Genomic DNA, 24,249 nt, shown 5'->3' with positions numbered 1-24,249 from the left:
GGGTTCCTCAGCCATCACACGGGGGTTCCTCAGCCGTCACATGTGGGTTCCTCAGCCGTCACATGTGGGTTCCTCAGCCATCACACGGGGGTTCCTCAGCCATCACACGTGGGTTCCTCAGACGTCACACAGGGGTTCCTCAGCCATCACACGGGGGTTCCTCAGCCGTCACACGGGGGTTCCTCAGACGTCACACGTGGGTTCCTCAGCCATCACACGGGGGTTCCTCAGCCGTCACACGGGGGTTCCTCAGCTGTCACATGGGTGTCCCTTGGCGTTCACATTCTTAATTTCCAGGATTGTGCTGTCAATGGCAAGGAACAGACGTGCAGGTGGCCTGTTCTCAGGGTCAGCTGGAGCTGTATGGACTCCGGGCCGCTGGGGTGCTCCAGGGCCTGCTCCTGTGATCCTGTGTGGCTGGGGGTTAGCAACCCCTTCACCCTACCCACAGTGTCGTGTGTGTCCGTCTCTTCAGCTCTGTTGTACCCATGACCGTGACTGCGAACTGCTGTCTGTGTGTCTGTGACCAGTAGGCCTTGACCGTAGCCCCGCTTCGTTCCTGTCAGCCCTCTGGTCCCGTTGGCCTCTGCTGTGTGGGCTGGGGAACATGTGGCAGGGACGCATTGGGGATCCTTTGCCTCTCCTTGAGGATCCCCCGGGGTGGCCCAGCCCCAACCCTTCCTCAGACCCCTTCAGCCTGCCCAGCCTGGCCTGCTCTGGGGGCTGCTGGGTGGGCTTGCTGGGGTCTTCAGGTGTCCTGAGCCCCAGGGTCTGTATCCGCCTGTGACTTTTGACTGAAGCGGCTGTGCTACTGACAGTCATGTTCAGCTTCAGGTTTAAGCTGCTGCCTTGGTGTGTCCTGGGGGGGCTCGCTCACTTGTGCTTTGCAGCCGGGCAGTAGTGGCGTTGAGGGGTCTGCAGCTTCTGTACGTGACGCCCTTTTGCCTCGAGCTCCAGCTGGGCACTGCCTTCCGGGCCTGGTGCAGTCTCTGGGCAGGGTCCTGATTCCTACCCAGGTTTGCTTGCAGGTTCCAGGTTGAATGCTGTGAGTCACAGGGTCTGCGTGGTGCCTGCACCCTGTGTGGGAAGTCCCGGGGAGTGCACCCGTGCCGGGCCTCCCTACTGTGGGGTTGAAAGGGCAGCCGGCCAGGCCTTCCCTGCAGCCACACTGTTCACCACATGTGCACGTGACCGCTCATTTCCCACAGGTGGCGCGTGTGAGTGCTGCTGTTCGGTCCACCACTGGCTGTCATGGCGTGGATCCCTTGGAGTGAGGGGCAGCGATGTGGGCTGTAGCCAGGCCTGGCTGAGAGGGGCACCTGTCCTCGCGAGCATTGCTCAGCCTGTGTGCACAGGGGCTGCCCTCCCGGGGTCCTGTCGGACGGGGACTGCTCGGGAGTGTGCCCCCGCCCGCTGCCTCGTCGCTGGTCCTTCAGGTTTGAAAGCGGCTGTCTGGATGTCCTGAGGACTGCTCTTGGTGTTGAAGATGGGCAGAGCAGGCATGCTCAGTGGGTCCACCTGCCCCCCGGCCATGCTCTTGTGTCTGGTACCCACCTGGGTCATGGTGACCACTCTGAGTGATGGTAGCTCTGCTTGCCCCTCTGTGCCATGCTGGGCTTGCCTCCGCAGGCTCACGGCCTTCGTGGCCTGCTGAAAGGCTCTCACAGGGCTTAGGCACTAGCCCAGAGTCCCGCCTTCCTGCGCTACACCGAGGCTGCTCTGCGCTATGGGGTGGGGCCTTTGGCTGGGGGCCCTGGACCCTGTCCAGACTCTGTCAGTGATGGAGCACAAAGCAGAGTGGGGCTCCTGAGCCTTCTTGGGGTGGGTGCACCTGCTCCTGTGGGAGGCAGTGCCTCGTGGTGGTGCTGTGGTCGACGCCGAAGAAAAGCATTGACCACGGCCGGGACTGCACTGTGCCCGCCGCCGTGAGGATGCTAGGGGGAGGGGCCCAGGTACTGGCCCTGTGTGCTCCTGGGAGAGGGCCAAGGACGGGCACAGCAGCGTCGGTGCGGCCGGGAGAAACTGGAGGAGTGGCCCCCTTCTCACCCCTGCTGAGAAGCCACATCTTCACGCTGGCCATTTCACAACCGTGCGGGACAAGTGCATTTCTCGGTACCTTAGGCGTGTGGAGCCGTGTGTGCTGGGCTTGTTTGTTTGCGGAGCCCGGCTCTAATGATGGTGTGGTGCTGTGGCTGCCTGTGCAGTAGCTGTCACTTGGGCTGTGTTCACGCGTGGGACCAGCCATGTGTGTTGGGTCACGAGGCCAATACGTTAAGCAGTGGCATGTAGGCAGAGCACCGAGGGACTGGCTCTCGTCTCCCTCCTGTACCAGTGGTCCTGGGGCTCTTGTGTTCAGGACCTGCCAGCCTGGCTTCAGAGCTATGCAGGGTGGGTACCGTGGGTGAGTGGGGATGTGGCGGGCTGACTCCGCCTCCTTCTGGTGGAGCCTGGGGACCACATTGGTTGGAGCCCAGACACCTGCAGGATCAGTTCTCTTTTCGCAGTCAGACACCGTGTGTGCTGTGTATGGGGGCAGAGAGGGAGAGGAGTGTACCGTGGCTGTGTATGGGGGCAGAGAGGGAGAGGTGTGCACCGTGGCTGTGCTGGGGGTGCAGAGAGGGAGAGGAGTGTACCGTGGCTGTGCTGGGGGTGCAGAGAGGGAGAGGAGTGCACCGTGGCTGTGCTGGGGGGGCAGAGAGGGAGAGGAGTGCACCGTGGCTGTGCTGGGGGTGCAGAGAGGGAGAGGAGTGTACCGTGGCTGTGCTGGGGGTGCAGAGAGGGAGAGGAGTGTACCGTGGCTGTGCTGGGGGTGCAGAGAGGGAGAGGAGTGCACCGTGGCTGTGCTGGGGGGGCAGAGAGGGAGAGGAGTGTACCGTGGCTGTGCTGGGGGTGCAGAGAGGGAGAGGTGTGCACCGTGGCTGTGCTGAGGGGGGCAGAAGCAGAACAGTGCTTCCAGGAGGAGGTCCCCGGAGCAAGGGCCTCTTGAGGGTTGTCTGGAGGGCCACTCCTGCCCAATGCAGACCTCCACCTGTGGCCAGCAGCTCCTCTTCCGCCCTCAGGCCAAGGGCAGGGAGGCCGGCACAGGAGATGGCTGTGCTGTCAAGCACTGCCCTGGCCCCCCGGCCTGGCCTCTCTGGGATGGCCTGGCTGGCCGAGCTGCTCCTCTGCCCAGGCTCTTAGAGGTGTTTGTGGAGTGTTTGCAAAGGTCCCTGCCCTCTCCGTGGGGGCATTTCATACTTTTGGGGTTCACCTCAGCCCTCAGTCACTGAGCCAGGCCAACAAGGGTTTCCTATGTTGGTGCAAACCCCAAGAAATTGGGTTCACCCATGGTGCACCTGGGGTCGAAGACTGTGGCCATGCTGAGTCAAGTCTCTGGTGCTGTGTTGCGCATGTGCATGCGTGTGTGTGAGCACATGGGACCGAGGCCTACATGCCCTGTCTGCACAGGCTCCCAGCAGGAGTCCAGCTGGGGGCTGACTGGGCCTGTGATGGACAGCGACTGCCCTGCACCTGCCTAGCTCCCAAGAGCCGAAGGTGGCAGAGACTGCTTTACCAGCTGCTTTCACAGCTGTCACCAGTGAGCAGGTCAGGAGACAGGGCCTGTATTGACAAGTTCACATTCAACGCTGCTGTCTGAATGCTTTATCCCAACAGTTCTCGCACCCGAAGCTTGGCAGGATACAGGGGTGAGCTGTGAGAAGAGACCAAGACACGGTCCAGCCGGTGGCCTCCCGTTCCAGGCCCTGCGAGGCTGCAGGGGCCCCGGCCTGGCCCCGGCCATGGGCGTGCTCTGGAAGGCCACTGCACAGCTCTGGTTTTGGCTGCTTGCACCACTGATTGGTCAGCTCACCCCAGAAGCGCCAGGCCCTGCTCCACAGATGGGCGGCCCTGGGTCTCACCGTTGACTGGGTGTGGCCTGTCTTTGGGTCATTTCACTTTTCCTGCTCTGCCAGGTGATGGTCTGCCATCTCCTGCCCCAGCTTCTCTGTCGTTGCCTCTGTGTGGGCCACACCTGCTGCCATACCCAGTGGTGGCCTCTGCTGTGGGGGCAATGCTGCTGAACCTTGTGAGAGCTGCTGCATGCTGCTTTCCTCTCTTTCCCTCTGGAGGGCTGGCCCGGTGCTGTGGGCTCAGCTTACTCATTGCCTGTGGGGCCCCTGGGGGAGCAGTGGGTGCTGCCCTGCTCACCTGCCTGCCCCAGACCATCTGCTGGCTCACCAGGGGCCTGCTCCTGGGATGCGCATTCTTTGCCAGGCGAGGTGCGTTGCCAGCTACATGCAGTTTGTGCAGCTCTGTGAGGAAGGAGGCAGCGGATGAGACAAATGTGGTTCTATTGTGACTGTTGTCCTCCAGGCAGAGGAGGCTGATGCTGAGGGACACACATGTCCCCGCCCCTGACCTGTGCCCCCTGCTTTGAGACGAAGCTGTCCTGTTGTCTCTGAGCTCCCAAGCGGTGGTGTTCTCTGCTGGGGTGACGGTGGTGCCTACCTCTGATGGCTGACGGCAGTGCTGTCTTTTAGCATCGCCTGGGGCGCCTGTCCCCCAGTCTCCAGTGTGTGCCTCTGTGGGGGACCCCGGTGGAAGCTGGCTTTGACTGCTGTCCCCTCGTTAGGGTCTGCTGCAGCATTAATTGTTGTAAGTCAGTAGCCACAGTAATTGCTGCAATTTTCACATGAATGTGGGGATACCTCCTGGGAACAGTTGCAAAGACACATGTGCCCAGTGAGCCAGACCCAAAGGGACCCCCAGATTCGCCTGTGTGCCCTCGGAGGCCCCTCCCGGGGAGCCTGTGGCCCCAGCCCTCAGAGACTCTGTGCCCAGCAGAGTCCACTCAGTACTGCTTGGCCGAGTCATGGGCTGTGTGCCGTGTGTCCCCAGGATGCGGGATTTTATGTCATGAAACTCAAATGTCAACCTGTCCCAACAAGAGACAGAGCAGAAAAAACCCTCTTCTTCCTGTGTGTCTGGGTGTCCCAGCCCGCCGTCTCTCCGAGGACTGTTACAAAGCCCACTGTGGGGACAGGCTCACAGCACCATGTGGTTTCTGATGAAGGCGCATTTGTGTTTTGATCAACTTGGTTAACATTGCCGTTTAATGAGTGTGTTTGTACTTAAAATCGCCCTTTTTTTTTTTTTTTTAATCTGGAGAGGTGGACTCTAGCCCCACAGGACTGCTGGGTTTCCTGTTTGAAATTTGCACCCTGATGCCCTTGGGACCTGGATGGGTTGGGTGGGTAGGAACTCCTTGGGGAGAGGTGGTGGCAGGGGCTCGGGCCAGGGCCGCGGCGTCAGGCCTCTTTCGGGTGGTTGCTAGGCCGTTTTCTGACCCCCAGCTGTTTATCCCAAGCGTGCAGTACAGGGACGGGACTCTTGAGAAACTCGTGGGAGCTGTGTGCTGCAGAGAGATTGCCTGCGTTTCAGAAACTTTCTGCACTTAAAGTAACCTTCGGATTCCTTTTGCCATGATCACTAAGCTCCCCCGTCTGCAAGTGTTAAGGTGGTGGGTGGCCAGCCAGTGTCCCCATGTCCCCAAGGTCAAGCCCCTGCCAGGGTGGGGCCCTGTCCCTTAGCCTCAGGCCGCCTGTCATGTGCTGTGGGGGCTGGATGGCTGGGCTGCTGTTTTCTGGGCATTGTTGGCTGGTTTTGTGGGGTCTGTAGGCTGGCCCGCTGTTGGTGCCTCCGTGGTGGGATTACCCCATGCGTCTCCTCCCATCACAGGTGCTAAGTGTGGACTCTTACAATCCTGACTGGTGAGGGGCTCAGCTCTGCCTGAGCTTTTCTTGGGAGAGAGTGACCTGTACTTCCAGGCATGCGTCCCCCTGGCAGGGCTGGGGACAGCTTCTCCTGGGCTCTGGGTGCCACCTTTTCATGCCTCCCAGTCCTTGTGGTCACCAGGCACAGCGTGTCCTCCAGTTCTTGCTCATCCAGCCACCTTGCTTGCCGTGAGGCTTCGAGTTCACCTCTGACCTTGATCTGTGACCCAGCGTTCAGTCCACAGGGTGCACTGTGCAGGGCCCCATTGGTTCAGTTTATCAAGAAGTAGCAGTTGGCCGTAGCACTGTGTGTTGGGAAGGTTCTCCCTCCCTATGGCTTTGGAGCAGAGCCACTGCTGTAGTCACATGACTGCAATTATGCTGGTCGCATTCTAGAATATTCCGCCCCTGGTTTTATTTGTGTAGTCTTACGCCTTAATTACACAGCTTTATGGTGCACATTGATATCTGGTGGCAAGAGTCCCTAAGCTTGTTTTTCTTCAAGATTATTGTTCTAGGTCCTTTGTGTTTCCGTTTACAATTTAAAATTAACTTGTCAACGAGATAGTTGGCGGGCACGTGGGTTGGGCTGCAGTGATGGACGGCTGACGTTGGAGCTGCGTGGCTCTTGAAGGCCTGGGCCTTCCTTCTGTGCTGTCCACGCCCACAGGGCTGCGCTCTCTGCGGAGCTCCTCTGCATGTTTGCCTAGCTTTGGTCCTGCCGCTAGGGCCCCAGGATGCTGCAGGTCTTTTGCACTGGCCCCATGCACGCATTCGGTGCCCGGCAAGCGCTGGCAGAGCTGGGAACGCTCTAGTTGCTGTCCCCTGCGCAGGCCTCTCGGGTCTCTGCTGTCCGCTGTCTTTCTTTGCCTTCTCGCCTGGCCAGCTTCTGCACTCCGGTGTGGGGGTGGTGAGAAGGCATTCCTGTCGCATGCCCAGCTTCTTGCCCGCGTCTGTTCCCATGCCAGGGGTGCCCCAGGCCGCCCCCTCCCCCGGACCTGGCGTGCTATGTGTAGCTTCCTGCTTGTCCGAGCCCAGCAGCCTGAGCCGTGCTGGGGAGCAGGGTGGGGTTGCAGCCCTGGTCATTCTTGCCACAGCGTGGGCTATGGGGGCAGCCGAGTGGAGAGGTGCGTGCGGCAGCATTTGAGGTTTGCAGGAATGTTCTTGTAAGGATCTGTAGCCTGTGCCTCCTGGAGGGTTCACAGCGTCTCTCTGGCGTGGTCACCCGGGGTCCAGACTGCAGGAGTAACTCAAGGCAGACCTGATTTGGCCTGTTTGGCGGAGGAAATGTCAGTGCACGCATCAGCCGTGCTGGCGCAGTCAGCTTCACGTGCTCTGTGTGGAGCCGGGAGGAAAGCAGAGCCGGCGTTGCTCTGCGGCCACAGCTCTCTGGCCAGGGCCGTGCCCTTCTTTCCCGAGGTGCCCCAAGGTGGCGTCCCAGGTTCTCACCGCTGCTCACCCAAGCGTGGCTTGTCTCCAGCTGTGGCTGTCTCAGAAGGAGATATGGCCACGCAAGCTGATGTGCTTGGAAGCGACAGAGTCCACTGGATGCTGCGCGTGCGTGCCTCTCAGAAAGCCGTGGGCATGGGCAGAGCAGTGCTGCTACAGGCTGAGGTTCTGGGAGCGCGCAGGTGGCCGTCCACACACTCACATCTCAGCAGAGGCTGGCAGAGCTGCGGCACAAGGGGCATGGGCCCTCTGTGGGCAGCCTCGCCCTTGACCGCATGGAAGGGCATGCGCCCACCGTGGGGCCCTCCAGCAGCTGTCTGTCAGGTCTCCACGGTTAGGCCAGCCACCCTTGGCTCCTGGGCTGACGTTCTGTGGTCTCCCACAGTCTTCCAAAGATTGACCTTGGATTCTTTGCTTTAATCTGGATTTTGAGGGTTAAAAAAAGTTCCTAATTTCCAAGCCATAACTTCTTTGGGCAACTTGAGACTTAAGGACCACGAACTCCTGGGTTTTTGTTTCTCATCGTTTTTATTCACGTTCAGCCTCAGGCCCTTGGGGAGGTATTGTGGTTGGACTTCAAAAAGCTTTCTAGAAGTTTCTTTTGATTCTTTGTTATATACCCACTGTGTGTTCCATGTAAGGGGCCCAGTGGCTAACCTGGCCTTCTGTTGTCACCAAGGTCACATCTGGGGAGGTGGACAGAGGGGCCATCAGATAAGGAAAAATAATTACAAAAGTCAGTATACAGCATAGTACCAGAACCAGAGAAGAGCTGGGTGCAGGGCCATGTGTGCGGATTCTTGCCCGGTGGCCTCTGGGGAGGGTGGCAGGGTCCTGGTGTGGGGAAGGTCGCCCCTGTCGCTGCCACCCAGCTCTTCAGCACCCTCCTCTGGTCGGTGCAGGAGGGCATTCCATGCCACCCTGGGAAGTGCAGACATGGTCCAGCCGGATGCTCTGTTGACTACAGCAGGCCTGGGGAGGAGAGAACTTAGGCCAACGTCATTGAGCCGTCATGGTGCTGCCCGGCTGCGCCTGATTCAGGTCCAACTCCCCTGTGGTGCTTTCTTCAGTCGGGTGCCGGCTGTGGAAGGCCAGGGCCGTGCCTGCTCTCAGGAGATTGACGGCCACGCACAGGAGCTGGCGGGAGGGAATGTGATAGCAGGTTGCCACGGAGGCCCAGCTGGAGGCCGAGGGCTGCACAGGAGCCACGTGGTGAGGCCGAGGGCTGCACAGGAGCCAGGTGCTGAGGCCGAGTGTCGATCCTGGTGACCTAGCCCCAGGCTCTGCGGGCCTCCCGGGTGGCTGTGGCATGTGTCTGCCCAGCCCCCTTGTGTCTCCCTGTGGCACCATGTGCTGCCTCCCTTCTGTTCCCTCAAATGGCCAGGGCTGCTGGCCTGGGTGTCTTGTCCACCTAGGCATGAGTGTGACCAGTGTGGGCCAGTGGAGATGGTTTTGGGGGGCAGGATCACTGCAAGATTCTGGGGGTCCTAGCAGGATGGAAGGCTCCACGGACCAACTGCGGGCTTTGACTTGCCAGCAGGTCCGATTGGCTCCTGGAGGCCTTCCTGCGGCAGGGCTGTGTTGTGGCTGAGTGAAGGAGTTAGGGAGTGACCTGGCTCTAGGACCCATGTCCCTGGACAGCCCCCGGCCAGCCCTCAGGCGTTGTCCCTTAGAGCACAGGTATCAGGTGGCCCCTGTGGAGGGGCCAAGCCCCAGTGAAGGCCTTTCTTGGGGTCCTGGCCTCTGCCTCCCCGTGGAAGCCTGGGAAAGGAGGTGGGAGCTGACAGTCTGCAGGAAGTGGGGGTAAGGGGTACATTCATGGTTTTTCATAATTGGCAGTTTCCCTGAACTTGGCAAGACCCCACATAAGGGTGAAGCAAGAAGGAAGGTCCGGGCCGACCTCGGGCATCGGAGCGGGGGTGGGGAGGCTGCCCAGGCCCTTGTTGGTTTCGAGTTTCCATGATACAAGACCTCTCTTTTTTTAAACCAGAGAGACTTATGCCAAAATCCTTAAAATTTAAAATTTTAAAACAGAAAAACTTCAAATCATAGATATCAATACAAACACTGTTTTCCCCACTTGAAACAATTTGTGTTTACTGCTCTTCACCTATTCCCAAAACTAACAAGGTCAGCCAGGATGCAGGAAACGCAGCATGGCTGCAGGTATCAACCAAGCGCAGCCTGCTCCACAGGGAAGGAGGCCGTGCTGCAGGGCCTGGGGGCACCCAGGGCTGCACTTCGGCGGGGGGCAGGAGGTAGGCAGCGGTGGCCAGTGCCATCTCCACCTCGGGCACGTCTTGGACTGAGCCCTCAGTGAGTAGGTTCCCCAGGACAGGATCCTCATTGTTGGACCGGGAAGGAGACAGAGTATGCTGTCCCAGGGTGAGGGGTGAGTCGGGGTTCCCCTGACTGGTTCAAGCGTGTGAGCCTGTATCCAGGCACGTGGCTGCTCCGCGCCTCGCTTGCCGGCCGTGACCCGTAGCTGGGAGCAGCACAAGCAGCCCATGGACTGTGGTCTGCAGGGGTCCTGCAGCCACCCCTGGTGAAGCGGGCGTCTCTTTGGAGAATTGGATGGTTTCATGGCTGTGGCAGGGCCACCTTGTGGACTCGGCAAGGAAGGAAATGCTCAGGAGAGGGAATAGCAGCCCCCACCTGGAGGGTTTCCAACAGGCAGCGTGCAAGCCATAGGATGAGAAGTGGCATGGTGGGCTACCTGCACGAGTTAGGATGGGTGTGTGGGGTAGGAAGGGTGTGGGATAGGGGGTGTGGGGTAAGGGGTGTGGTGTAGGGGTGTGGGGTAAGGGGTGTGGGGTAGGAAGGGTGTGGTATAGGGGTGTGGTGTAGGGGTGTAGGGTAGGGGGTGTGGTGTAGGGGTGTAGGGTAAGAGGTGTGGGGTAAGGGGTGTGGTGTAGGGGTGTGGGGTAAGAGGTGTGGGGTAGGGGTGTGGTGTAGGGGTGTGGGGTAGGGGTGGGGTAGGGGGTGTGGGGTAAGGGGTGTGGGGTAAGGGGTGTGGTGTAGGGGTGTGGAGTAAGGGGTGTGGTGTAGGGGTGTGGGGTAGGGGTGTGGGGTAAGGGGTATGGGGTAGGAAGGGTGTGGTGTAGGGGTGTGGGGTAAGGGGTGTGGGATAGGGGTGTGGGGTAAGGGGTGTGGGCTAGGAGGGGTGTGGTGTAGGGGTGTGGGGTAGGAGGGGTGTGGTGTAAGAGGTGTGGTGTAGGGGTGTGGGGTAGGAGGGGTGTGGTGTAGGGGTGTGGGGTAGGGGTGTGATGTAGGGGTGTGGGGTAGGAAGGGTGTGGTGTAGGGGTGTGATGGAAGGGTGTGGGGTAGGAAGGGGTGTGGGGTAGGAGGGGTGTGGGGTAAGAGGTGTGGTGTAGGGGTGTGGGGTAGGGGTGTGGGGTAAGGGGTGTGGGGTAGGAGGGGTGTGGGGTAGGAGGGGTATGGGGTAGGGGTGTGCCCTGGTTCTGTGACGTGCAGTGTTGGAGAAGGGTCGTTACCCAAGAGGGAGCCTTGAGAGCAGGGGTGGGGAGGCCGGTGCCTAGCTGCGGGTGTTTTCCAGGCGCTGGGCACCTCGCAGCCTCGAGGCCCTCTTCCCAGGTCATTGTGAGGGTTTCTGTGCATGCTGGGCCGTGGTTCGGTGCCCTGCAGGTGGTTGTAGTCTGTCCTGTCTCCCTTGCTCGGCCCGCCTGCCACTTCATGTCACAGGCTCAGCTTCCGGTGCCATCGGTTTTTTTCCTGCCGTGTGCGTTTCTTCTGTGGATGTTGTGTGATTTGTTCTGGTTCTGTTTTCCCAGAATGTTAGCATGGCCGAGTGGATGCCTTTTCTGAAGGGGATGTGTAATTCCTTTATTTCCTTCTGAGCCGCACACATTTTTGTGCACAATTCCATTCATGCAGAGCACTCTAACTGTACTTAATGGTTTCTCCTTGATTCATGAATGTCACTGTCCCCAATTTTCTTATTTTTCTTTTATTAAGATTTATTTACCTGTTGGAAAGGCAGACTTACAAAGAGAAGGCGACAGAGAGGGAGGTGTCCATGGCTGGTTCACTCCGAGTGGCTGCTCCGGGTTTGGCCAGGTGGAAGCCAGGAGCTTCTTCTAGTCCCCAGCAGGGGTGCAGGCCCCTCCTCCCCCAGCATGCCAGCGGGGAGCAGCGGGACCTCAAACCGAAGCCATGTGCTCTGCCAGTGCCATGGGTGGTGGCTTCACTCTGCTGCGGCACGATTGACCCCCGCCTCCTGGCCCGGCCCCGCCTTCGCTCTTCTCCGTGGTGTTTATGCTGTCATGTGTGCTTGGCTTGCTGGGACAGCACTGGGAAATGCTGCTGACCTGGCCAGCGGTAGGCTGACATGGCTGTGCTGTCCCCAGGTGTTTCTGTCTGCTGGGACCTCTAGGCATACACAGTCAGACACCAACTGACCGGCTTCCTCGTGGCAGCCCCTGGCTGTGGTCATGTGCCCGCCTCTGCCCTCGCAGGGTGCTTGCTCTCCGATGTGCCACACTGACTTGCTGGCCGAGCTGCCCGCCGACCTGTGCGCTACCCCTGGCTGTGCTCGCTGGTATTGTTGGGTGTAGCTGTCCCACGCGAGTCAGAAGCTTTCATTCTCTCTTGCTGTCCTCTGTTCGGCCGTGTCCCCTAGGGTCTGCAGTGACCACCGTCCTGTTGACCCACAGTGTGGCATGTCTTCTCTGACACCGTCTGTGTCTCAGTTCGCCTCATGAAGCACTTCTGTAGCTTGGGCCCCGAGGCCACACAGCTGGCCTGCTCCGCCTCCACTGTCTCACTGGCTGTGAGGATCTTCTTTTTTTTTCTTTTAATTAATTTATTTTTATTAGAAAGGCAGATATGCAGAGGAGAAGAGACAGAGAGGAAGATCTTCCACCCACTGATTCTCTCCCCAAGTGGCCGCAATGGCCGTGGCTGAGCTGACCCAAAGCCAGGAGCCAGGAGCTTCCTCCAGGTCTCCCACACAGGTGCAGGGTCCCAAGGCCTTGGGCCGTCCTCAACTGCTGTCCCAGGCCAAAGGCAGGGAGCTGGATGGGAAGAAGTTCTGCTGGGATTAGAACCTGTGCCCATATGGGATTGAGCTTTCAAGTCGAGGACTTTAGCCGTTAAGCTATCGCGCCGGGCCCTGTAAGGATGTTCTTAGCTGAGGACACAGGGGCTCTGTCATTGAGATGTCCTGGGAGGAGGGCTGTGTCCTATGGTGCTTGGGGTCCCCTGACAAAAAGCGTTTACTGAAAAAAGATGTGGCTGTGGGCCAGGGGTATAAGCTACGGCCAGGGCAAGGCTGAGCTCGGTGTAGTTAAAGCTGGCTCACACTGCTGCTGTGGGCAGAGATGGCACAGAGGGCACACTGGCAGGACTGCCAAGGCTGTACAGAGACAGTAGACCTGGCAGGGGAGGCCCGCACGAGTGGGGACCATGGAAGGTGCCAGCTGAGGCCAGCCAGTAGGGCACTTCCCTTTGGCAGGGAGCCACTTCCTGCAGGAAAACCTTACCCAGTGGATGGGAGGGTGACAGTGCTGGCTGCATCCCGGCGGGAGAGAATACAGCAGTCAGTCGAGCTCCCTGCTGCCTGCTTCCCTGGGCTCCTGAGTCTGCAGTGCGAGCCAGGAGCCGTGTGTAAGGGTGGGATGAGTGTGGCCCTCCAGACTGAAAACTGTCCCCAGTCAGGACAGGGCATGGGGCTCGGGAAGCCCTGGGTGGGAGTCGGTCAGGGCTGTCTGGCCTCAGTGCCCTGCCCTGGGCCTGGGGCTGTGGGCAAGGCAGCCTGCCCTGCAGACAGCACTTCCCGGCTGTTGTCCCTCAGCAGGGGTGGGAGCGGAGCCGGGCAGGGTGCCAGCGGGGGCTTCTGGGGTGTGTCAGGGATGCATGCGTGTCAAACAGCGGAGAACGGCAGTGACGAGGGCTGCTCCGAGGGGCGTCTGCGGGGCTGATGTTGAGAGGGGCTGAGGTTGGTTAAGCCTGTGGGCTAAAGCTGTGTGCTGCGAGTGGCTGGAAGCAGGATTTCTCGTACAACATCTCCTTCGTATTTCTTTCACAAATCGGTGTGACTCACAATACTGTTTTCAAAGTTTGTTTGTGAAGTAGGGGCTGGCACTGGGTGTGAGCGGGCACTGTAACGTGGGGTCACCCAGAGCGCATTCCTGTTAGCTGGGGGCTGTGGGGAGGCCCTGGGGGTGAGGGTGGGATCAGACCCCAGGCTCATTTTTCTTGTTATGACTGGCAGGAGGTGGGGAGGTGCCGCAGGTGTCCTCCAGTGAGGGCTGGGGTGCCCCCGCCAGCTGCCCAGTGTCCACCTCAGAGCATCAGGAGGTGGAGGCTGGGAATTCGGCCCCAGGAGCCATTTTCACACGTAGTGTGGTCAGCCGACCGGCAGCATGCCTGATTGACATGCACCGTGGCCAAGTGGACATGTGTGCGTGGGCAGCAGGGAGCTTGTGCGCTGTCTGTGGGGTCTCCAGCCTAACTGAAACCCCTCTTCTCTCCCCCATGTAGGTCCAGCCCGCCAAGCCAGACAAGGACTGCTGCTTGCCTGTGGGAGGGCAGCCCGGCCTGAGCGTGTTGGTGAAGTGAGACCTGAGCCATTTTGCATCAGTTGGAGGCGCACACAGGACTAGCGATGAGCTCCCAAAGCCACCCAGGTAGGCCCTGTTCCGTTCTCTGGGCACACTGCTGGGCCTGTGGGCTTTTCTCCTTTCTAGCAGCAGGATAAAATGCTGCGATTGCAGCCCACCTGCTGGCTGTCAGACTTGTATCTTTCTTGCTGCTGGTTGCTGCTGGTGACCACCGGTGCCAGGTGGGGAGTGGAAGCTGGGCGGTGGAGGCCTCCCAGGGTGTGGGAGGAAGGTTGTGCTGGTGTGCCCTCCTGGCTCCTTCCACGGTGGGAGGAGACAAGTATTCAGGGTGCTGGCGAAGGTCACCTGGTGACTTGAGAGCTCCTTTATTGAGCACTTAGTCCTTCGCTGGGGGTGGCTCAAGGTGGGAGTTTCTTCTGTGCTGGGCCCCTGGCCGGGGCTCGGGACACACGCAGCTTGTGCCCGTAGGTGGTGGTCACGGTGTTTGCCTGTTTTATTAGGTGCTGCTGAGTGTTTTACAAGTGTTTAGTCGTCACTGCAGCCTGGGCAGGCTTGACCCGGGGCAGAGGAGGGGCTCCGTGTGGAGCCGCCACACTGGAGGGAGGCCGTGCCCTGCCCTGTCCTCAGGAGCAGTGGGGCTGCACGCTTTATAACCCCGCAGGGTTGCCGTGCACCTGCTGGAGAGGAGCCATCAGGCCCTCTGTCAGCACGTGCGGTGGCCTTCAGGGCCACCGGCGTGTCCCTGTGTCCTGATCTGCTGTTGTACAAGTGCCACCTCAGCTAGCTTGAGTAAGCATCAGAGTCTGGGATGGTGGAGGGAGCTTGGCCTCTGAGTCTCCCCTCCGGAACTGCCCAGAATGGTCATGCACATACTCCTAAGGGTGCTTGGCTTGCCTGGGCGCAGGACTCTGGGTTCTATTGGATTTGAAGGGTTCCTTGAGTTACGTTGCTGTATTGGTGGATGTACGGAAATGGTTTACAGTGACACCTGTGAGTCGGTGCCTGCAGTGGGCACCGAGCAGCGCCTGCTGGCTTCTCCTGCCGCTGTGGGGCTGCAGTGTGTACACGTGTGTGTGTGTGTGAGAGAGAGGGAGGGAGGGAGAGAGAGGATGGGAGAGAGATGGAGAGAGATGGAGAGAGATGGAGACAGAGGGAAGAGGGAGAGAGGGAGAGGGTTTTCCCATGTGTGAGCAGGGTGCTGTGGGTGCCAGCGTTCTGATTGGTTTGGGCCTGTACTGTGTGCTTTCCCGTGTTACCGTGCTGCGGAGTGTTTGATGTCAGGCATGGCTGTAGTGAGCTGTCGGGTAGCTTGCAGTGGGTGTCTTGTGGCAGGAAGCTCACACATCTGTGCTTTGCTCCCTTCCACCCAGTGTCTCCCAGACCCATTGCTCAGGTGGCGGCGGTGTCCCAGCTGCTCCCCGACCACAGAGGAGCTGCGCCCTGATGGGTTAGGCCCTGACTGTCCTGTTGGAGGTCGTTGGAGGTTGGCTCTGGGTGTGTGCAGGCATGCGTGTGTTCCTCTTGACTGCTGCAGACCTGTGCGGGCTGTGGGGTGGTTGAAGATAAGTGCCCTGGTGCCAGCTCCCCTGCCCCGTGTGTCCTGGTGGGTGCTCCCTCGGTCGTGTGGTTCTAGTGGAGCTGTCCTGGTGCCAGCTCCCCTGCCCCGTGTGTCCTGGTGGGTGCTCCCTCGTCGTGTGGTTCTAGTGGAGCTGTCCTGGTGCCAGCTCCCCTGCCCCGTGTGTCCTGGTGGGTGCTCCCTCGGTCACGTGGTTCTAGTGGAGCTGTCCTGGTGCCAGCTCCCCTGCCCCGTGTGTCCTGGTGGGTGCTCCCTCGTCGTGTGGTTCTAGTGGAGCTGTCCTGGTGCCAGCTCCCCTGCCCCGTGTGTCCTGGTGGGTGCTCCCTCGTCGTGTGGTTCTAGTGGAGCTGTCCTGGTGCCAGCTCCCCTGCCCCGTGTGTCCTGGTGGGTGCTCCCTCGGTCACATGGTTCTAGTGGAGTGATTTTCCTGTGGAACTGCAGTGTGGCAGCTTGCCTCTTCCACGAGGAGCTGTAGTTTGCTTCCAGGCACGTGGCGTCATAAACACTGCTCGTCTCTGCTTGCAGAGTGTTCGTTGTGGACCAAGCTAACTTTGACCCTCACTTTGTTCTTGCATGCAGATGGTTCTCTGTTTGCTGACGTCCAGGGTGGAGGTGGCTCCCACCTGTCACTGCGTCTCCCTGTTTCCACCCCAGGCCTGGCCTGGCTGGGCTGTCTGCTCCTTTTCTAGTGTGCGAGCATTGATGCCCGTGGCCCCTGCTCCCTGTCCCTTGTTGTGGGTCAGGAAACGTGAAGACAGGCCTGAGTCAGCCTAGAGCTGGCCAGGGCAGGGTGACCTGGGGCGGGCCCTCCTCCTTTGCCTGCGTGGGTGTCTGCTATTGGTGCGGCCTGTGTGCGGCCTGGAGCTGGCTGGGCACTTTGTGCCCCACTTCCCTGGCGTCCAGTGCTGCTCTGCCACTTCTGGCCGGGGAGTGGGGCCTTGCCAGGCTGCTCCTTGCCACCGACCTGTAGGTCAGGTTCATTCTGTGGTCTGTGCTTCTAGGACATTCTTCCATGCTTCTTGTTAGTCCATGCACCTGTTTGCCCATTGCCAAGCCCTGCAGTGACCGACCCCCACTTACTTGGTGTCGTGTCTGGTGTGGGGATGCTGTCCATGTCTCAGGCCTAGCCCTTCCAAGCCAAAGAGCTGTGTGCTCTGACAGTGCCAGCGTGACACAGAACCCAGACCCCCACGCCTGTCCTGCTCTCCTGGCTGGCCTGCACCCCTCACCCTGACCCGCTTGCCCAGATGGTGCGGGGCCCGTCTCCTGGGTCTGCTCTTGCGTGGCATGGCGGTCAGCGCTGAGGGAGGGCGCTGGCCTTTGGGTGCTGCTTGCTGTGGCGGTGTGCTTTGGCCTGGCCTTGGTGACAAAGTGGCCCTTTCATCTGCTGTGGGGGCCCTCCCAGAGCCTTTCAGAGCCCTCGGGTGCCGGGCGAGGCGTGCCTCCGGTTTTTATTGCCGTTCTCGTTGAGCTTTGCCAGAGCCAGGCTTGGCTCGCTGACGTAAAAGCCGCTTAACTGGTGGGGTTTTACTGCTCTGAATAACTGTCTCATGCTGCGGCCCGGCAAGGGCCTGGGCGCCCTTAGCTGAAGAACCCTTGTTTGGAAGGGGCCTCTGCCGCCTGCCTCGCCCATGCTGCCGACCCTCCCCTGCCCTGGGGGATGTGCTGGGGCAGGCCTGGCTCTGCTCACAGCGCTCCGACTTGTGTGGGCGCAGGGGTGAGGATGCAGCTCGGGTGGCCCCCGGGGGGGCCATCCTCCACCCCCTGGCTGTCCCTTTGTTCCTCTCTGAGGTCCGAGGGGCCTGGCTGCTGGTGATGTGGCCGGACAGCAGGGAGCCACTTGCTGCAGTGCCCTGTTCTGTCGCGCCCACCTTGAGGAGCAGGGCAGCGTCCTCTGAGAGGGTTAAAGTGCCCCAGCTGTGGCAGGCTGCCCTCGCTGCGGCTGGCACTGCTTGTTCTGAAATAACCGAGCTCCGTAACTCGGTGGTTCCTGACTTGGGGAAGGCTCTGCTGCCCTGCCCTTGACTCTGTTTGCCTCAGCCGCCGTGGCCACTAGGCCCCTCAGTTTTCAGCCGGCAGGGATATATTGGAGGCCGTCAGTGACTGGCTGGTTCAGGAACATTAGCTGTATTTCAAAGGAAGAGGAGAGGGGTCTCGCGGCCCCGAGCAGCTGGCTGGGTGAGGGTGGGGGACAGAAGACCCTGGGCTTCAGGTGGGTGGGCAGCCTGGCCAGGATGAGGGCAGCAGCGGTAACAGCTGGGGAGAGTTCCCGGGGGCCTCTCGGTGGAGGGGCATGCTGGCCCTGGGCAGAGCGGGCACTGAGCCCCGGAGGAGCCAGCGTCCACAGGTGCTGAGGTGATGGGAGGGTACCGGCCGGGACGCTTCCATTCCCGTGCCCTGTGGCTCCTGCTTGTCCAGGGAAGGGACGGCCATAGACTCTCCATCCCAGGCAGGCTCCTGCCCCGCTGTTGGCATGCTGCCCTCCGTGCCCTGGGCGCCCCAGGCCGTCATCTGAGAGCCCACTCAGTTCAGGTTTGTTCTGGAAATTCTGTAGAGCTGTGTTTCAAATTACCTTTTTTAAAAAGTATTCAAATTGTGTTTTTTCTTAAGAATCACAAACACTCGGTCTCTGGGAAGAGCGTGGCGTTTGCTGTCTGGGGGGTTGATGGTTTGTTTGGTCAGTTTCCTGAAGATGCTTCCAGAGTCTGTGGGATGCTTGCTTCTGTGTCTTCTCTCAAAACCCCCGTCGTGGAAATGCACACCTCTGAGGTGTGGGGTGATGAGTGGCACCAGAACCTAGGAGGAACCCCAGCCTGTGTTTGACACAGAGGGCCTGCTGTGGGGTCCTGCGGCCGCTGGGCACGGCGCAGGTGCCAGGCACCTCACCGTGGCTCTCACGACTGTCCGGCAGCACTGACGGCCTGCGTGCTCCACGGTGAACTCCGCTGTGCTTCTCAGGCCAGCGGCATGGGAGCCATGGGTTATTGGCTCCACCTTTTCCTCACTGCCGTCCAGGGAGGCGAGTGCTCAGCCTGGGCCTCACCTCACTTCCGAGGCCAGCCTGGCAGCAGTCTGCCGAGTGCCTCCCAGTAGGCTCCGCCAGGCCATGGAGCACCTTCAGGGAGTGTGAGGTCAGGGCCTGCAGGGAGCCGAAGGAGCTGGGGCAGGGCTGTGGACGTGTGGCCGCAGGCTGCGTGCCCAAGGCCAGAGCTGCACTCTGTGGGGCTAGGGAGGGGAATGACCCGGCCTGCTCTGCTGTTTCCGGGGACACATGCCGGAAGGCGAGGGGGCCCTGGGCAGGCGTGGACCTGTGCGTGGTGGGCCTTCTGAGATGCGTGGGCTTGGGATTGAGGGCGCTGACTGATCACCAGGCACACTGAGGTGAAGTGGCAGGTGGCTGGGGACATTTTGCCTCAGAGGCTCTTGACGGCCGGGCTGCACCTCCCAGGCCCCGTGCGCTCTGCAGGCGACCCGCAGCCCTGTCTGCTGGCGTATTCACCTGCACGCCCTGGTCCTGACTCAGCTGCGAGGTTTGCAGATTTCACAGCATTGTACTTGTTTTCTAATTTACTAATACTTTGGTGTTTCAAAAAGTTCATGAGAAATGAACTAAAGCATGGATTTATTTGGGTGCCCCTCAAATTGGAAATCCCTGTTTTCTTAAAAGACATGTTCCCATGAGGACCCCTGCATAGTGTGTGTTTCCAAAAGCATTGTAGTACAGCTTGTGGGAAGTCACATGCACGAAGTGCCTGCCCGCGGCCTCATGCCCAGTGGGCCCGTCAGCAGTCGGCGTGATCTCAGGGCCCCCGCCCCCCACTTCCCCTGAGAAGGCCGTGCAGCTGGAGGTGATGAGAAGACTGCTGTCCAGGATCCGCTCATTCAGGAGCAGGCTCTGGCTGCAAACACCCTGGACCGAGTGCTCAGCACATCAGGCTGCAGGTTCAGACCAGGCCCACTTGACTTGATGCCGCCAGGATCTTGGGCCTTGTGGCTCATGTGCCGGAGAGGCTGCTAGCCCTGCCTCTGGGAGAAGGCGCCAGGCACACTCCTAAACACCTCACCACTTTCTGAAGGCCCCATCATCTTTCCACCATGCTGGCTAGAAATACCAGCAGTCAGACCATAGAGGATTCTAACACTCATGAGGTTATCAGAGTCAGATCACAGCAGCTGCTGGCACCCCTGGGAGACAGTGAGAGCACAGCAGGTGCCGGCACCCCTGGGAGACAGTGAGAGCACAGCAGCTGCTGGCACCCCTGGGAGACAGTGAGAGCACAGCAGGTGCCGGCACCCCTGGGAGACAGTGAGAGCACAGCAGGTGCCGGCACCCCTGGGAGACAGAGCACAGCAGGTGCCAGCACCCCTGGGAGACAGTGAGAGCACAGCAGGTGCCGGCACCCCTGGGAGACAGTGAGAGCACAGCAGGTGCCGGCACCCCTGGGAGACAGAGCACAGCAGGTGCCGGCACCCCTGGGAGACAGTGAGAGCACAGCAGGTGCCGGCACCCCTGGGAGACAGTGAGAGCACAGCAGGTGCCGGCACCCCTGGGAGACAGTGAGAGCACAGCAGGTGCCGGCACCCCTGGGAGACAGAGCACAGCAGGTGCCGGCACCCCTGGGAGACAGTGAGAGCACAGCAGGTGCCGGCACCCCTGGGAGACAGTGAGAGCACAGCAGGTGCCGGCACCCCTGGGAGACAGTGAGAGCACAGCAGGTGCCGGCACCCCTGGGAGACAGAGCACAGCAGGTGCCGGCACCCCTGGGAGACAGTGAGAGCACAGCAGGTGCCGGCACCCCTGGGAGACAGAGCACAGCAGGTGCCGGCACCCCTGGGAGACAGTGAGAGCACAGCAGGTGCCGGCACCCCTGGGAGACAGTGAGAGCACAGCAGGTGCCGGCACCCCTGGGAGACAGTGAGAGCACAGCAGGTGCCGGCACCCCTGGGAGACAGTGAGAGCACAGCAGGTGCCGGCACCCCTGGGAGACAGTGAGAGCACAGCAGGTGCCGGCACCCCTGGGAGACAGTGAGAGCACAGCAGGTGCCGGCACCCCTGGGAGACAGTGAGAGCACAGCAGCTGCCGGCACCCCTGGGAGACAGTGAGAGCACAGCAGGTGCCGGCACCCCTGGGAGACAGAGCACAGCAGGTGCCGGCACCCCTGGGAGACAGTGAGAGCACAGCAGGTGCCGGCACCCCTGGGAGACAGTGAGAGCACAGCAGGTGCCGGCACCCCTGGGAGACAGTGAGAGCACAGCAGGTGCCGGCACCCCTGGGAGACAGAGCACAGCAGGTGCCGGCACCCCTGGGAGACAGTGAGAGCACAGCAGGTGCCGGCCCCCCTGGGAGACAGTGAGAGCACAGCAGGTGCCGGCACCCCTGGGAGACAGTGAGATCACAGCAGGTGCCGGCACCCCTGGGAGACAGTGAGAGCACAGCAGGTGCCGGCACCCCTGGGAGACAGTGAGAGCACAGCAGGTGCCGGCACCCCTGGGAGACAGTGAGAGCACAGCAGGTGCCGGCACCCCTGGGAGACAGTGAGAGCACAGCAGGTGCCGGCACCCCTGGGAGACAGTGAGAGCACAGCAGGTGCCGGCACCCCTGGGAGACAGTGAGAGCACAGCAGGTGCCGGCACCCCTGGGAGACAGTGAGAGCACAGCAGGTGCCGGCACCCCTGGGAGACAGTGAGAGCACAGCAGGTGCCGGCACCCCTGGGAGACAGTGAGAGCACAGCAGGTGCCGGCACCCCTGGGAGACAGTGAGAGCACAGCAGGTGCCGGCACCCCTGGGAGACAGTGAGAGCACAGCAGGTGCCGGCACCCCTGGGAGACAGTGAGAGCACAGCAGGTGCCGGCACCCCTGGGAGACAGTGAGAGCACAGCAGGTGCCGGCACCCCTGGGAGACAGTGAGAGCACAGCAGGTGCCGGCACCCCTGGGAGACAGTGAGAGCACAGCAGGTGCCGGCACCCCTGGGAGACAGAGCACAGCAGGTGCCGGCACCCCTGGGAGACAGAGCACAGCAGGTGCCGGCACCCCTGGGAGACAGTGAGAGCACAGCAGGTGCCGGCACCCCTGGGAGACAGTGAGAGCACAGCAGGTGCCGGCACCCCTGGGAGACAGTGAGAGCACAGCAGGTGCCGGCACCCCTGGGAGACAGTGAGAGCACAGCAGGTGCCGGCACCCCTGGGAGACAGTGAGAGCACAGCAGGTGCCGGCACCCCTGGGAGACAGTGAGAGCACAGCAGGTGCCGGCACCCCTGGGAGACAGAGCACAGCAGGTGCCGGCACCCCTGGGAGACAGTGAGAGCACAGCAGGTGCCGGCACCCCTGGGAGACAGAGCACAGCAGGTGCCGGCACCCCTGGGAGACAGTGAGAGCACAGCAGGTGCCGGCACCCCTGGGAGACAGTGAGAGCACAGCAGGTGCCGGCACCCCTGGGAGACAGTGAGAGCACAGCAGGTGCCGGCACCCCTGGGAGACAGTGAGAGCACAGCAGGTGCCGGCACCCCTGGGAGACAGTGAGAGCACAGCAGGTGCCGGCACCCCTGGGAGACAGTGAGAGCACAGCAGGTGCCGGCACCCCTGGGAGACAGAGCACAGCAGGTGCCGGCACCCCTGGGAGACAGTGAGAGCACAGCAGGTGCCGGCACCCCTGGGAGACAGAGCACAGCAGGTGCCGGCACCCCTGGGAGACAGTGAGAACACAGCAGGTGCCGGCACCCCTGGGAGACAGTGAGAGCACAGCAGGTGCCGGCACCCCTGGGAGACAGTGAGAGCACAGCAGGTGCCGGCACCCCTGGGAGACAGTGAGAGCACAGCAGGTGCCGGCACCCCTGGGAGACAGTGAGAGCACAGCAGGTGCCGGCACCCCTGGGAGACAGTGAGAGCACAGCAGGTGCCGGCACCCCTGGGAGACAGTGAGAGCACAGCAGGTGCCGGCACCCCTGGGAGACAGTGAGAGCACAGCAGGTGCCGGCACCCCTGGGAGACAGTGAGAGCACAGCAGGTGAGACCAATCTTTTCAGCTGCCTTGGACTCTGGGTGGGAGGAAGACAGATATGTTTTCTCTTCCTGGGACCTGATGCACAGAGACATGGGGAGCACTCTCCTCCCTGGGAACTTGAGGCGGTTTTACAGTGCTTGGTACCGTCCTGTGTTGGTTGTGAAGGCGTTGGTGGGGTGATGCTGCCGGTGACAGACTGGTGTGTCCTTGCAGTGGGCATTGATGTTCACTGCTACACTGAGCATGATGAGCAGGTGTGGGAACTGAGTGAGAAGAGGGTTAGGGTGGGAGGGCGGGGAGATGAGTGAAGGTGAGGAAGAGGAGGCCAGGCATGCCCCCTACCCTCCCATATGGTACACAGGGTGTGGGCTTGCGAGGGCACCCAACTGTTCGGGCCTGGTGAGTGACAGGCAGCAGGCCAGGACCACAGGCTGGGAGCTGAGTTCTGGCTCCTTGCTCTGTCTGGGTCCCCTTCCCTCTTCTGGAGCGGCCTCGCACTGAGCACCTGGCCGAAGAGTTCCGGGCCGTCTTCTCGGGGGCACCTGGCTGAAGAGTAGGGCCGAGCCGCAGCGCCCTGCTCCTGGGCCGTCTGCTCGGGTTGCCTGCCAACCTGGCCCCTTTCCCTCCCGACCACCTCCCCTGACACCCATCTGCTTCTCTATCCCTGAGCATCTCGTGCAGAAAGAAGGAGCCCATGGCCCTGGTCCTTGCTGCCAAGCCCGCCTGAGGGAGCAGAGCTCAGCAGCACCCAGGTCCTGCCGGCTCGTTCTGTTCCTGGAAAGCTTGGTCACGCACAGCCAGGGGCCGCCAAGCTGCATCCTGTCTCCGTGTGTTCGGGAGCAGTTGGCGCCGTTCGGAGGTGTGGATGTGCTGCTAATTTAGCCTCATTCTTGGAAGCAAGCTGGGAGCTCAGAGGAAAGCAAGAGCCACAAAATGTCAGGTGCAGCCGCGGCCGTCTAACGGTTCCTGAGCCCTGAATGCGTGAAGCCAAGGGAGACGCTTCATTTCCCACCTTGCCGGCTGTGGGCTGCGCTCCCTGACTGTACTGGTCCTGACTGCTTCACGACTGCCTGCTTGTGTGTGTGCACATGTGGGAGTGTGCACCTGTAAGTGTGTGCATATGTGAGTGCACACATGTGTGAGTGTGCACGTGTCTGGGGGTATGCCATGTGTGAATATACGTGCTTGTGAGCGTGTGTGTGGGTGGCATGTCTGTAAGGTGGCATGGAGTCCCCGGCTCAGGTGTGAGTGTTTGTGTGGGTGGCATGTCTGTAAGGTGGCATGGAGTCCCCGGCTCAGGTGTGAGCGTGTGTGGGTGGCATGTCTGTAAGGTGGCATGGAGTCCCCGGCTCAGGTGTGAGCGTGTGTGGGTGGCATGTCTGTAAGGTGGCATGGAGTCCCCTGCGTCCTGACAGGAGTGTGTTTTGCCTATGAGAATGGCATGTGTCTGTGATGTGTGGACCTTTCATTTGGTTTGTTTGGGGACAGCCAGCTCCTCCCTGACCAGGTTGGTGGCAGGGCGGGGTGCTCGTGCCGGATGGCAGTGCATGCCCCCGTGGGGCTGATGGTGACCGCGCTGTCTCTGTCTTTGCTGTCTGCTCTGTTCCCTTCAGTGTGTGTCCCGACAGTGACGGGCTCTGTCTGCTGCTGCCCGTCTGCTCACATTCTCCTTATGGGATTGTTCTGGCCGTGTCCCTCAGCCGTGTGTGTGATGGCCTCGAGTCAGTGTGGTGGAGCGTGTATGTGCACCGTCTCTCCGTTGTGGCTGTCACAGACGTCGAGCCCTCAGAGGGTCCGGTGTGGCCAGCCGCCCCCCAGGCTGAGCGTGAGACCGCAGGCAGCATGTGCAACCCCAGGAGCCCCCAGCCCTTGCTCTGGCTTCCGGC

General features: G+C 61.0%; 1 protein-coding gene across 1 annotated transcript in view; it reads left to right on the top strand.

Annotated features, from left to right (window-relative positions):
• Nucleotides 1–24,249, top strand: part of HDAC4 (histone deacetylase 4) — a 176,717-nt gene that overhangs the window by 11,539 nt on the left and 140,929 nt on the right. Inside the window, exon 2 of the mRNA XM_040972372.1 lies at nt 13,704–13,849. Coding sequence (XP_040828306.1) covers nt 13,828–13,849 — 22 coding nt within the window. The 5' untranslated portion in view covers nt 13,704–13,827. The remainder of the gene's footprint in view (nt 1–13,703; nt 13,850–24,249) is intronic.

Source organism: Ochotona curzoniae, unplaced genomic scaffold (genome assembly GCF_017591425.1).
Source record: "Ochotona curzoniae isolate NIBS_2020 unplaced genomic scaffold, NIBS_Ocur_1.0 contig_2294, whole genome shotgun sequence".
In the NCBI taxonomy this organism is placed as follows: Eukaryota; Metazoa; Chordata; class Mammalia; order Lagomorpha; family Ochotonidae; genus Ochotona; species Ochotona curzoniae.
This window is presented reverse-complemented; position numbering and strand designations above follow the sequence as displayed.